At 42.3% G+C, this 15269-nt stretch overlaps 1 protein-coding gene across 1 annotated transcript; it reads left to right on the forward strand.

The window, feature by feature from the left end:
• Positions 1-3647: 3647 nt before the first annotated feature.
• Positions 3648-14916, forward strand: OVGP1 (oviductal glycoprotein 1; the record flags this gene model as incomplete). The annotated part of the gene is made up of 11 exons (XM_080915612.1): positions 3648-3672; positions 4218-4247; positions 4636-4840; positions 5779-5835; positions 7169-7334; positions 8026-8150; positions 9257-9365; positions 9451-9636; positions 10832-10948; positions 13013-13148; positions 14357-14916. The coding sequence occupies 11 exons, from the start codon at positions 3648-3650 to the stop codon at positions 14914-14916; spliced, it is 1716 nt and encodes a 571-aa protein (XP_080771738.1).
• Between the last annotated feature and the right edge of the window lie 353 nt (positions 14917-15269).

Genomic DNA, 15269 nt, shown 5'->3' on the forward strand with positions numbered 1-15269 from the left:
CAGAGAAGGCATAAGTTAGGTAGAATTGGTCTCTGCTTCTCAGAGATAAAGCTTGTTTACACAGCCTGCTTTGGAGGCTTAAGGCCTGAAAGAAATGAGTAAAGTTTTTAGAATGGCTAAAATGACACCAAAGAAGAGAAATGAAAAACGTATTTTTCATTAAGCGTGGAGTGGATAAGAGCATTTGCTGTCCTAGAAAACATGATTCCTGGGCTCATGACCACCTGCAACTTCAGATCAGATGCTTCTGACCTCCACGGGCACCATCACTCACATGCACATAAAAATCTTAAAAGCTTCCTGATAGGTCTGTATTGCTGCCATCAAACCTGATGACCTGAGTTCAATCCCTGGGACTGATGTAGCAAAAGGACTATTGACTCTGCAAGTTGTCTTCTGCCCACATTGATGCACATGAATAAAATGTAAAAAGTACCCAAACTCAAAACAGCTTGGGGCCTCTATATGTAGTACATAAGGAAGGACAGGACATTGAGTTGCTTGTTGCCAGTATGGCTAATATTGGAGGTTGGGCATGGGGAGTTTAGAGCCAGGAAGTTGTTTTTGGAGAAAGGGTAAGCAAACTCCGGTCTCAAACATTGTCTCAAGAACTTCATGTCTAGTCTGTACAATACTGAAAATAGGAAAAATAGGATAGTAAGCAAGTAAGGCCACTGTTGAGCATCCAAACATTTCCTTGTGAGAGTTTAGATCTCTGTAAGGCAGTGTAGATATTTTATTGTGTGGACACAGGACAGGTACACCCCAACGGGGTTGAAGAAGGAATTTGCTTCTGGTGGTAGTGGGGAGAGGAATAACTAGTAAATTATCATGAACATAGTGCGTGGTCCTCCAGTCTTCAATTATACTTTTATGTGGTCCTCCACTTACTATGGAATACTTTGATATTCTGCATGTAAAGATTGAGCTGTCAAAATCCAGTGGCTCAGTAAATAGAGTTTAGTCCCTAACATACATAGTTTTGGTCTGAGCTAGCCAGTATCAGTGTTTGAAAAATCACTTCTTGTCCCTGTGATGTTAGGTTCCACATTTTATCCACAATGTCTTGAAAGTTCTGGTCCAAATGTTTTGCTGAAACCAAAGCACTACACATTTGTGTTTCTGCCTTCATCTCCAATGAAATATGAGAGGGGTCATGATGCTTTGGGGAAATTTTCAGTTAGTCAAATAAGATGCATTTGTATTTTTTTTTTCTCCATAAGAATAGGCTAAATGTTATTTTCTAAATGCTGGTAGATATGTGACATAAGCATTGGCTGCTCCCATTCCCCACACCAAGAACTGAAGGAATAAGATAGTGAACAGACAACACATTAGTTTTCAGTGTTGTCTCCATGTGACTATTCCAGAATCAGTTGTCAGCTTTGGGGTATGGTCATCCCTGAATTATGTAATTCTGGGTATCTATTGTTCTGTCTTGGCTTTCTTAGCACCATATACCTCTGAGCATGTGGAGAGATCATGTACAGATTGGCAGGCAAATTTCACTGAGCTAGTGCACCTGGCATCTTAGTCATGCAAAAAGGCTCAGAAGTAGGGGTCAGCATTTCATATCAAAGTTTTAAAAGAAAACCAGCAGAGCCTCGGGTGGTGAGGTGAGGGAGCCTGACAAGACAGGCTTCAGAAATCAAGTGTAGTACTAATAGTTTATAGATCAGGGTGCAAAGTCATAAACCCAATAACAAGAACTGGAGCAGAAGAATAGTGACTGGGAAGCAAGGGAGGCATGGTCATTAGAGTGAACAGTATTAAAGGGCATTAAGCCAGTGCTACAAGCTGTTGCCAATCCTAACTTGTTGGCCTTGGGAGGCTTGTTGATTTAGGTTAAAAGTAGCCCTGGGAATAAACATTACATAAAGCACATAGAACTCAAGTGTCCCCAGGATGATACAGTGCAGGAAGGAGCTCTGGGTCTGTTTGGTAATAAAGCCTGTTTTTTCTCACTGCAGCACACACATGCACACACCACACATACACAGACCGAGTTCTACACCTTGTATCTTTGTTCTTTGATAACCAAATAAACTAATGGTTTAAAAATTATGTGTTTCTTGTTTATTTCATCCCACAAATGAAGGACAAATGTTCAACAGATTTGGTCACTAGGCACTGTGATTTCCATGAATCCTCCATTGCACTGAGATCTGCTTAACACCTCCTATTAATCCATGTGCAGCAGCATCTGTCTCTGAGAGGCCACACAGTCAGACCATCTGGAACAGAGAAAGAAACCAGTGAATCAAAGCTATCTGATTTACACTTTTTCAAAAACCTTTTCATTATTGTTGTGTTTCTTTAAACTTGGTTCTTAGGTATTCATATTTATATAATTGAGGCCCAGATCACCTCATAGTTGGCTCATATGTTTGCCCAATAGATGCTGGATCTGAACTCTGTATCATCTAGAAAACATGCTGTTTTACTGTGTTTCCTCCACCTGGTCACATGAGCTGCCCATCAAGTGTCATTATTTGCTTTTGAGCATCTTGCTCTTTTGGGCAACTTTCTAATGACATCTGTAAATAATTAGGTGTCACGCGCCCACGCTTCCCACCGCTAGGAACAGGCGTGCAACAAACAGATTCTTCTGCGGATAACCTTTATTGAACAGCACTTTGAGCAGGGGGCTTCTTGAGCAGGAAACTTCTCTCTGGGCCGGGAACTCCCTACCGAGTTCTACTGTCTAGGCGACCTCTCACGCGCAGTCCCCCACGAGCGATCTCTCTGTCCAGTCTCTGTCCACGCGGGACCTCCCGCAATCTCTTTTACCGAGTTTCTCTCCACATGGTATCTCTCCGCCATCCCTCCACGTGGGGTCTCTCGAATTCTCTCCACTGTCTTTCTCTTCTCCCCACGTGGGGGAGAAAATGCACTACTATATATGCTTAAGAGACTTGTGTTGCTACCTGATTGGTGCATCCTCCTGTAGCTCAATCACATGCCCCAAGAGTGGGCTGTGACTTATGTGGTGCATGCGCATTAAGTCTCTTGGCTGGGCAACAGCTCTGTTTGCTGAGTTCTCGGCGGGAAGCCAGCGCCATGTTTGGGTGCAGCACAAACGGCTCCCTACAATTAGGCTTTTATTTTATGCAAACCATAGTTTTCACATGATCTCTAGTTTTTATAAACTCCTTTAAAATAAGAATGAGATATTTATGGGAAGCAGGCTTTTGTGTGTGTAAATTTAGGAACTCATGAACTTAACCAAAATTTTAAAACTTCCTAAATAGTAGCCAAAAGTGTTAATCCAAAGCTGAAGCTTTGAAACTTTTTGATACACCATTTTCCTGATAATCTTGTATAGTTAGACTTCATCATGTAGTAGGTCTCCACCTCAACTGTGGGGAGCTGGATACCAGGAAATGGGACCAATTGCCAGACAAGTCTCAGGGACACTATTTGTCTTTGTTATAGCCTGTGGTGAAACACTTACTCCCTGCTAGTGTCAGGTCAGGAATATTGCTTTGTTGGTTCTGGAGAGGGAGTGGAAGTCTTACGAGGTCACTATGACCCCTGAATCACTGTTTCTGGCGTGGTGCATATGTGTAGCTGTTCCCATGCTGCACATGAGCCAACTCCTATTAAAGAGTCTTGAGCTCCATCCCCATAGCTATCAGATAGTTGAGATGGGGAGGCTACTGCTGATGGTTGGTGAGTATGACAGATCCTAGCAATGGCACAGTCCAGGAGATACCAGTTCGTCATTTCTCTGCTGCCCAGCAGAGAAAGCTGGGGTTTAGGGAGCTTGGATTAGGTGAATGTGGGATAGAAAATAAAGAATTAAAGGCACTCATGGAGGAAGGGGCTGGGCAGTAGTTCTCTAACCTGGTGGTTTTCGTGCTTGGGCTTCATCTTGGACCAGTTAATTTGAATTTCTGAGGAGAGGGCTGTTATTCGAGAGCATGCACGTGTGTGTATGTATGTTTGAATCTGTAGCCAGAATTGAGACTCACTGGCTAAGAGCTTTAGCTTACACTTCTAACCATCATTGTCCCTATGCAAAGCAAGTACAGGGAGCATGTGATGTTCATTAGAAAAGGAGTTTAGACGAGTGGAAACCAGTGACTGAAGCATGTTTCCATTTGTGCATCTGCATGTGTACAGACGTGCTGAGCTGGAGGGGGCACTTGCTAACTGGAAGGTGTGTGGAACACGCACACTGTGTATGTGTATATGAATTTCTTCTTTTCCCACAGGGCTGGTTCTTCTGATGAAACACAATGATGGTAAGGAAACCACCTCTCCTCCAGAGCCGGGGGGAGATTCTCTGGCTAGAAAATCTCCATTCAGTGTCTCCTGGACCCCTGCCTATCATGGCTCCTTAGTCAGAGTTATTGATCCAATACAGCCCAACACAGGACTCTGGTTACTTGCTTTTTATATATATCAGGATGTGCTCAGGATCTAGAATCTTCCTTCTCTGTGGCCTCAGCAACAAGGTCAAGATGTCTGGGGGCATGCATAAGCAGCTTTGGTGTATGTTTGTGGGGGATATGAAGGTTGTTAGAGTGACCTGGTCTCTGATTAGGCTTGTTGGCTCATTCTACTGTTCAGAAGCTGAGTTCCCTTCTTTCCCCATGATCTCTGCTGATTAATACTTGCTCTCCTTGCCAGGTACTGCCTACAAACTGGTGTGCTATTTCTCTAATTGGGCACATAGTCGGCCAGGCCCTGCCTCCATCATGCCCCGTGACCTGGACCCCTTTCTTTGTACACATTTGATATTTGCCTTTGCCTCAATGAGCAACAATCAGATTGTTGCCAAGAATCTCCAGGATGAGAATGTTCTCTACCCAGAGTTCAACAAACTCAAGGAACGGTATGTTAGATGTGTACTTGCATTCTCAGATTTTACAGCTAGAAGGGAATTGCCCATTTCTCTTAATACTCTTAAATTTTCCTGATTTTTCTATTTTTTTCTTAAATGGGGATCTAAGTAATTTGAACTTAAGATTTCTCCATTGATTAGTCTTCCCTCCTTGTCCCCCAAGCTTCTTCTTGCCTCAGTGACTTGGTGGTTAGTGTTGCCTCTTCCTGGGTGTCTTCATACTTCTTTCTCCTGGGAAGCTTTGGCTAACTCTCTGAGCCCAGTTGTGAGGAGTTGCTTCAAAGAGGTCCTGAGGATCACAAATACTCAACAAATGTTAATGTTTTTGTTACTTCTTGCCTCTTGCAACTGCTGGGCTGTGCATTTTCTTCTAAGGAGAGCTCTCTGAACTCAGAATAGTTAGGTCATTGACTACACAAAGAAGCTGATGCTCAGGAGGTGCTGAAGTGTTTCCTGCCTGACACCTGTGGGTTCCTTCTCTGCTCAGGGAAGGGTTGTTATTATATTAACAGAGAGTGATGGGCAGGCCAAGCTCCAAGTGAGTGGGATGCTTGTCTATGTGTTTGCTGTTGTATTTCAAGCCCTCAAAGGCATATAATCATTACTTAATGAATAGTTGTTGAGTAAGAAAACGAGTGGCTAGAAATATTTTAGACTTTTCTTTCTTTTCTGGAAAAATTATGGGGAAGTTGAGGAGCCTGAGCCACTTTGTACAGGCCTCGTTTTCAGAGCTGTAGTGGTCTTTAGATTGATTGGTCTTCTCTGTTTTCTACTGTGATCTTCTCCACAAACATTCTTCTATTCTTTTCACATCCCCTACTCAATATCCCATGGTTTTCCCCAAAAAGAAAAGTGAAATAAAAAGGATCAGTGACTGGAGGTGTTCATAGAGTAGGGGCCTGCTTACCACTTTCTCACCTATGTACCAGGAACAGGAATCTGAAAACGCTGCTGTCCATCGGAGGGTGGAACTTTGGCACATCACGGTGAGCTATTGTGTTGTTGCATTCTCTCTGGGAGGTAGAGCAAGATGGGATGGAAGTGAGAATAATGGTGTATGCATGTGTGTGTGTGTGTGTGTGTGTGTGTGTGTGTGTATGTGTGTGTGTGTGTGTGTGTGTTTCCCCAGGGTCGTGTGGGAAAGCCAGCTTGGATAAGGTCAGCAAAGCCCATATTGGTACTTTCTCAAGTCCTGCATTCAAGGGACCCCTTTCCACAGAAGGTCATAGGACTTTGGAAAATAAGGTCCCATATGTAAGAAAAGGGAGAGGGAAACATGAGAGACAATATGACACACTGAGAGCCAGACTGTAGCACAGTGGCAGAGCACTAACTGAACATAACAAAGACCCTGGGTCTGACCTTAGCACCATCTGAAAACACACAAAACAAATCAAAGCAAAACAAAATAAAACACAAGACTACTGAAGCTACAAACCCATAGGAAGAAATACCAAGGAAAATATACATCTGGTGTGAAACTTAGGGTAAAAAATGAGTAACAGGTAAAATGAGGCACCTGCAAATTAATCTCTAACTTTTTGTTGGAGGCAGGAGTTTTGTCTCTGAAAAGAGTTTTATAAAGGACAAGAAGAATAACCACCAAACCTCACAGGCCCTGGACTCCTCCATTTTCTAGGTGGAGATGGAGATAAAGAAGCAACCGATGGTATTTTGGTCAATTTCAGGGACTCATAGCACACATCCCTCATTCAGTGGCTGCTCTTGTTAGTACTTCCCATCCAAAATGCAATAGAGAAATGACAACATACCTTCATATTCTCACAAGGAAAGTTTCCTTGCTTCCTAGCTAAGGTCTGGGGTAGAGCCTGCTTTCCACCTGTGGAGGGAGACCTGACAATCTGGTCTTCTTCCATATATACACACACATACATGAATGATTTCTTGTGGTGTGGCTATATTTCAAGTTATTAGGAAAAGAAAGCAAGTTACACAAGTACTAAATAATTTGAAAGGTTTCTTCCAGGTGATTGATGGCTAGTAGACAATGGTACCCAGGTCTGTTTTTAGTCTCTAGGTCTAGTTATTTTATAATCATTTTTCACAACATTAATCTAGATTTGCTTAAAGTTCAGCTCCAAGAAGCAAGAATTATTTCTAAGTGTTTTGCTCTGGAAAGGAGAACAAAGAAACAAACAAATCAAACAAGCCAATGAAGAAAAGAGCCATGGGTGGGAGTTGCTCTTGAGAGCCCTTTGCCTCTTGTGCCAACAAAGCTTCTAGATGGGGACACACTGGGACCCCAGGGGCCGCTGTGGTTTGAAAGACACTCTTTGCCTGACTCTGGCCTCCCTGCAGGTTCACCGCTATGCTGGCCACACTTGCCAACCGTGAAGAGTTTATTGATTCAGTCATATCCTTCTTGAGGATACATGGCTTTGATGGCCTTGACCTTTTCTTCTTGTACCCTGGACTACGAGGCAGCCCCCCACACGACAGGTGGAATTTCCTCTTCTTAATTGAAGTAAGGCCAATAAGCAAATGGTCCGACTTCTTCTTCAGAGTGGGTGAATGGCAGAGAGGTAACACAAGGTTGGGGCAGGAAAAAGGAACAAAATGTTCCTTTCTTGGGGGGGGGGAGGTGCAACAGAACTTTGTTGATGGTATTCAAGAGAGTAGGGGGAGCTCCTTAGGCCCCTCCTGTTATTATGGGGGTCTGGGATGGAAATTGTGAGGAAGACGCTTAGTGTTGGAGGCCAAGTTGGGACAGGAACTCCACAGCAACTGAGGGTCTCGAGCTTGCTCTCAGTGTCCTTGCTGGGGGGTGAGTGGTCCAGGGTTTCTTACTCCATGGAGGCCATGGAGGCCATGAGATTCTTTTACTGACATTCCCTAAAGGTGCTGGGTCACTTTGCTGTGGAGCAGTTGCTCTGTGGCTGCTTTTGTCTGCATCTGGATCTTGTCCCAGCTCTGTAGCCTAAGGGACACTTTTCTCTCTGAAGCTTCCTGGCCTTATTCAGGAATTATCAGTCTGCATTTTTTTTTTTTTTTTTTTTTTTTTTTTTGTTTTGTTTTTGTTTTTTGTTTTTTTTTTCCCCAATCTGTTAAGTCAAGTTCTCTGTTGGTATGTGTTTGTCTTTCTCATAGACTTGGGCAGAGCCTGTGTTCTCTTTCTGTCCCAGGGCTGGTTTGTTTTTCTGTATCTTTCCTCTTAGGAGCTCCAGTTTGCCTTCGAGAGGGAGGCCCTGCTCACCCAGCGCCCACGGCTGCTTCTGTCAGCTGCTGTCTCTGGCATCCCATACATCATCCAAACATCTTATGATGCACTCCTTTTAGGAAGGTGGGTGGATGTTGCTCCAGAGTGGCTCTAGCACTGTCTGAACTCTCCATGTTAGTGAGGTTCTAGGGTGGGTTGAGGAGTAGGGTAAGGAGCTAGTAGGTGCAGATAGAAGTGAGTAGCTTACCCATCCCTGGGGATTTCTTTTAAAAATCAGAACTTGGTGTTGTGCTGATGGCTTATAACACCATTGCCACAGATAGTCTTCTTCAGAGCCCATTGTTGGAACTCACAGGTAGAGAGTGCCATGGGCCTGGCCTCTTTCTCCTATGAACACAGGAATGGACGTACAATATGCAATTAGATAATAGAGTCAGAGGGCAGATGAGTCATAAGCAGTGCCAAAGAAAGCAACACAGGAATGGCCGCTCATACATTACAGAGCACATCTGTTTTGCAAACACTAACAAAACAAACAAAAATATATATGAGAGCTGCCTTTATCTAACTGGGTGACTTTTGGAAAATTTGTTAATCTGAGTTTCTAATTATTTAACTTTAAAATGTATCAAGTTGGTTGAATATGGTATTGCATTCTTGTTTGTAATCACAGCATCAAGGAGGTGGAGGAAAGAGGATCATGAGTTTGAGATTAGCCTGAGTTACATTGTAAGTTCTAGGTCCACCTCAGGTATATAAGTCATGAAAAACAGCAAAAATGGACGGAGAGATAAACTATTTGTTTATGGTATTGGCCAGATTAATTAGATAACCCATATAAAGCCTTGCATTATGGTGTTATGTGTGTATGCTTCAGTTAGCATATGGTCATTGTGAAAGTGTGGGTACCAGCGTTTCCTTAATGTACGTCTCTTTGACTCTTATGTGTTGGTGCTGTGGTTGATTCATGATGGTTAAGGAAGACCTCTGTCAGCACTGTGTCAGGCCTGCATGTAATCATTTTCCTGTCTGAGTTCTTTCTACCTCTACATATAGTGTCAGGATACATGGAACTTGATACACAGTTATTTCCATCTCAAAGTGGTTGATGTAGCCTGGCAGGTTCATAAGAGCAAGAAACGTACAGCTACTTAGATTGAATAATGCTATGATGATATGAGTTGAGTCTTTAGTTAGCTTGGCATTCATATCTCCTCTGTTTCTTATAGACGTTTGGATTTCATTAATGTTTTGTCTTATGACTTACATGGAAGTTGGGAAAAGTTTACAGGACACAATAGTCCTCTGTTCTCCCTTCCTGAAGACTCCAAATCTTCGGTAAGGAAAGGAAAGGTCTCAGGTGATCCACATTTTCATCTCTAAACCCAGACTGTTGCTCAGGTTATCTTCTTTCCACTTACAGGCATATGCCATGAGTTATTGGAGGAAGCTTGGGACACCCACAGACAAACTTATTATGGGTTTCCCCACCTATGGACGTACCTTCCACCTCCTCAAAGAATCTAAGAATGGATTGAAGGCTGCTTCAATGGGACCAGCATCTCCCGGGAAGTACACCAAGCAGGCTGGCATCTTGGCTTACTATGAGGTGATGGAATTAGACAGTTCTGTCTCGTGGTTGGAGAATGAATGGTTGGAGGAGACAACAAGAGCATAGGGTGATGGGGCAGGTAAAGACTTGGAAGTTCAGGGAATCTTGGGAGTTAGCAGAAAACAGCAGAGTGCCAGACGGAGAGTTACAGCTCCCTCCCCCTTAGGGAGGAGCGGAACTGCTGCAAGTGCAAAAAAGCTCTGCTTTGTGTTGGATCATGGGAAATATTTTCCTGCTACTCTCATGAAGCATGGTTGTCCATGGTGTCATAGTTGAAAGATTTTTTTTTTTTAAATTGGGGATACACAACAGAACCAAGATGACCAGACCGAGACTCTTTTGTTTTGTTTTTGTTTTTAATTATTTTATTGGATATTGTCTGTATTTACATTTTAAATCTTATCCCTCCTCCCATCCCCCTGAAAGAATGTTTTTTAAGGGCATGATAGATTAAAGAGACTTCAATACACAAAACCTTTCAAGTGTAACCAACTAACCATCCAAACAACCAACAATCCAATAACAACAACCACCACCACAATAACAACAACAACAACAACAACAACAACAACAACAACAAGCATCAACACAGAGTGTTAACCTCTGTAGCACAACTTGAACACCTGTACTTCTCTGTAATATTCAGTTTCTAGCACAATGCTGGGAGTTCAGTAGGGATTTAGGAGCATGGTGGGTCATAACAACTCATTTTATCCTGCCTCCAAGATCTTTAGACGTACTAGAAGTTCAAGGGATACTCAGATAGTGACCAAGATAGGGCAGCTTAATCTGAACAGTTATGAACACAAGAGAGACTTGTTTACAAAGACAACAAGACAAATGCAGGCCTGGTCACTGGTTGGATTTATTTGTCTTAGTGTTGTGCTTGACTTTGTTTCTGGTGAATATCACTCACTTTTCTATCTTTTTATAAAAATTAATCAATGAATTGATTTTTGTGTTTACTATGGACACTAGAGGAAGGGTTATGTAACAGAAGGGACAAAGCCTGAATGTACAGGAAGTCCTTTGTGGACAGTTTCTTTTCCTCCCTCTTTGGTTTCCTGTCTCAGGTCCTGGTGAGTGGCTTTTCCTGAATCCTTTCTCCTGAGCCAAGAAGCAAGTGTATCTGTCTATCTCCCGGTGCTTCTCTCAGGGCATTTAATGGAAGTCACATGTATCTTCCTGGCAGGTTTGTTCCTTTGTCCAGAGAGCAAAAAAGCACTGGATTGATTATCAATATGTCCCATATGCTTTTAAGGGGAAGGAGTGGCTTGGCTACGATGACTCCGTCAGCTTCAGTTACAAGGTGAGACTGTTCATTCGTGTTCTCTCTGTCTCTCTGTCTCTGTCTCTCTGTCTCTCTGTCTCTCTGTCTCTCTCTCTCTCTCTCTCTCTCTCTCTCTCTCTCTCTCTCTGTGAGTGTGTAGGTATCAGGGATTAGGAAAATTTCAAGGTTTTCTGAGGGAGGTGGGAGCAGGAGGAGAAGACAACTCTTGAGAGAGGCTCACTAGAATAGTTAGAAGCCCTGTCACAAGTTTAAAGGAGAATTTGGATGGGGCAGGGTATTTCTGTGAAGGTTCTAAAATACTGCTCTAAGGTAAGTTTCTGAGTTGGTATGTGAATTACAATTTGGAAGATTTTGGAACCCAACTGACCATCCCTTTTTCCCAGTATAACTGACATAAATAAAATTGAGTCTGACAGCTGTGTGTATGTATGTGTGTGTGTGTGTGTGTGTGTGTGTGTGTGTGTGTGTGAGAGAGAGAGAGAGAGAGAGAGAGAGAGAGAGAGAGAGAGAGAGAGAGAGAGAGAGATATGAGGGGAACTGATGTCATGTGTCTTCCTTAATTTCTCGTCATCTTTTCTTTCTTTATTTTTTTTTGTAACCCTGAAGTTTATAGTTCAGCTAGATTGGTTGGTTAGCAAGCTCCAGGTTTCTTCCTGTCTCTACCTCCCCAGTGTTGGGATTACAGGCATACCCTACTATGCTTGGCTTTTTAAATGTGGGCCCTAGGAATCAAACTCAGGTCCTCAGGCTTACAGAGCATGTATTTTACCAACTGAGCAATATCCCTGGCCCATATCCAGCAGATTTTCATAGTGACTTTAAGCAGTTGTTTCATGGTCCCAAATCTGCCTTTCCGTTGGTTATTCTGAGATACTTAATAAATGGAAGTTCTTGGTTTATCCTACATTCAGTAGGTATTTCAAAAAAAGAGTCTAATTTTAGTGTGTTTTCACATGTGAACTTGCTATAAAAACTAATTTTGTAAACTCTAAGGGACAAGGAAGGATCCAGGCATATGATAATGTGTGTCAGGACCAGGTGTTTTGGAGGAGTGGTAGATTGTGAGTAATGACAAGTGATGGATATTGGGGCTTAGGAGTAGAAAAACTTCACAGTTCTGTTGTAGGTGATAGAGGTGACAGATGTTGGCTGTTTGGAGAACAGTTTGGGCTAAAAAGCAGCAGAGATAGTAGGATACTAATGGTGTTTCATTGTGTGCGTCTATGCATAACTCAAGCAGAGATCAGGGCTTTGGCTATTATGACCTTACTCTAGTTTGGGAATGGAAGACAGAAAAGATGGCTCAATAGAAAGAAACCTTTAGGTCATTATTGGCACAGAACTACTTTAAATGTTTTCGTGTTTCTGCATGGAGCAAACCAATTAGCAAGGAAACAGGATGATTATGCTAAATAGAAAGTGGCCCATTCACTTTCACTCAGGACCCAAACACCATTACCTGCCCCCATCATCACTATCCCCTGCTGTTTACACATAAACAGCATGGAAGGTTCAGTCCAGTGAAGACTTGGCTCTCTCTCTGTGGATGGGAAACTTGTCTGAGCTTCCCATTTTATAACGTCCAGTCTGTTCTGTGGCACAAACATGTGCATGCAGGAGAGCATCCATTGTCACAGTGCCTTAAATATTTTTACCTTTTTATTTTATGAATATGATTTTTTTCTGCATGTATGTGCACCACTAGCAAGATGCTCTTGATGGTTAGGAGAGAGTGTCATTTTCTCTACAACTGGAGTTATAGATGGTCGTGAGTCACCGTGTAGATGCTGAAAACCAAGCCTGGGCCCTCTGTAAGAGCAACAGGTACTCTTAACAATTGGACTATCTTCTCAGCTCCTCATACTGCCTTTTAGTTAACTAAGGTAGTGGAACCATTCAATGAAGGAAGACAGCACTTTCAACAAATGGTGCTGGTCCGACTGGCAGTCTGCATGTAGAAGAGAGCCTGCAGATTATCATCATACCTGTCCTCCTTCATTGCCTTCTGCATGGTGGCTCATTTTCTGCATTGTCCCCTGTACCAGACTAGAGGTTGTTAGCAACTGACTGTCACTTTTATAGGCAATGTATGTGAAAAGAGAACATTTTGGGGGTGCCATGGTGTGGACACTGGATATGGATGATGTCAGAGGCACTTTCTGTGGCAACGGTCCTTTCCCTCTTGTCCATATATTGAATGAGCTCTTGTTGCAGGCAGGTAAGTAATTAGACCTGGAAGCAAGAGTTGTGAGTCACAAAACTAGACACTGGTGGGTCCAGTCTGCCAGGTCTAACTTCTTTTTTTAAAACAAGATTTTTTTATTTTATGTATATGAGTACACTGTAGTTGTTTTTAGACACACCAGAAGAGGGCATCAGATCCCATTACAGATGGTTGTGAGCCACCATGTGGTTGCTGGGATTTGAACTCAGAACCTCTGGAAGAGCAGTCAGTGCTCTTAACTGCTGAGCCATCTCTTCAGCACCCCTCCCATTTAAAAATTATTTATTTTATGTATATGAGTACACTGTAGCTTAAGTCTAACTTCTTTGACTTGATATTGAGGGAAGATAGCAAACTTGAAGGCCAACCAAATTTGACTTCTTTGAGCTTCCTTTGCCTCATCTAAAAATGAAATAGTCTCAGACTTAGAACATTATTATAAAAACTAAATGAGAATTGGATGAATAGCATACTGTTTTATAGTTAATGTTCACTTTTTTCTTCTCATTTTATGGTCAAGGGACTAGAAAAGGGATATATGTTTATCTATACATACATATATACATACATACATATATACACACATATATACATAGACACACATACACCACACACACACACACACACACACACACACACACACACACACACACACACACACCCTGTCAGTTAGGATATAGCTTGTAAGAGCTGAAATCCCTTAGAGATTCAGGACTAGAGTTCAGTCAGGCCAAGCCCTCACACTGGATTTAATCTAATTTTTACTATTAGCTGTCTAGAATCTTCTGATCTCTGCTTTGTTTCTGACACCTTCTTCAATATGGTGTGTTGACAACTTCTGTTTGAGTTGTCAACAGCAAATCAGGCCTTGAACAATATGTCTGGTTAGAGGTACTGCGAGAGGTTAAAGTGAGGCTTTAAATATAGGAAACTAAGAGCCTTCCTTGAATTAGGCACCAGAAATGCAGAAAATCCACAGATGACCCACAGTTTGGGCTTACACGAATACCTTAGAGTAAAGAAACAGAATTTGTGTGCTGGGATTTTTATCTTTCCCCTATGGGAAGTAAATCATGAAATTCTTCAATGAAGGATGTTTGAATTCAGGTTTCTCAGTTTTGGATTTAGTGTTGTTGGGAATAAATAAGAAAGGAAGGAAAAGGTAGAAATTTTATCTTATTTTTTCTGATGATTTTCTCCAGAATCCAACTCAACCCCCTTGCCACAATTCTGGTTTACATCATCTGTGAATACCTCAGGACCTAGCTCTAAGAATTTGGCCATGACAGAGGGGTTGACCACTGATACTATAAAGATTTTGCCTCCGGGAGGTGAGGCTATTGTCACCGAAGTCCACAGAAAGTATGAAGATATGACTACAATCCCCAGTGGTGGATTCATGACCTCAAGAGGAACAGCATATCCTCCAAAGCATGCTGTATCTCCAGAAAGTAACACTTTGTCTCCTGAGGCAAAAACTATGACCACATCGGACTTCTTTTCTAAGACCACCATTGGGATGACAGTGACAGTCCGGACACAGAAAAATGAGGGAGAGACCACAGCCACAGTGGATCATCAGTCTGTAACCCCTACAGGAATGGATACGACTCTTGTCTATCTTCAGACTATGACTCCCAGTGAGGAGGAATCTTCCAGGAAGAAGTTTATGGTTATTGAAAAGGCCACTGTTCCCTCTAGAGAGATGTCAGGTATCCCTAATGAACAGAGTACAACTCCAAAATTGGAGTTTCATTACTGAGGTAGGAATGTACTCCCAAGATGGGTGAAATTGGTTTTCCAGCTCTACTGTTCTGTTCCTGTGATATACTCTTTTCATTTTTAAAAATGGCTTCATTCTTACTGATGGGAGCCATTTGTCACCTCAATAGTCCTTCTTACTCCCCTCTTTAAAAAAAAAAAGAAAACCTGGAAAATTCTGTTATGAATCAAAGATCATGTGCTCCCCTGGTGGCAAAAACAAGTCTTTTCTTCTATGTGATATAACAGAAGTTACCTCATGTTGCCACTCACAAACCATTTTAGGGCAAAGTTGGCACCAAAGCCACCATGGGGCCATCTCCTAATCTCTTTTTCTGAATAAACTGGAAGCAT

Source organism: Micromys minutus (genome assembly GCF_963924665.1).
Source record: "Micromys minutus genome assembly, chromosome: 4".
In the NCBI taxonomy this organism is placed as follows: Eukaryota; Metazoa; Chordata; class Mammalia; order Rodentia; family Muridae; genus Micromys; species Micromys minutus.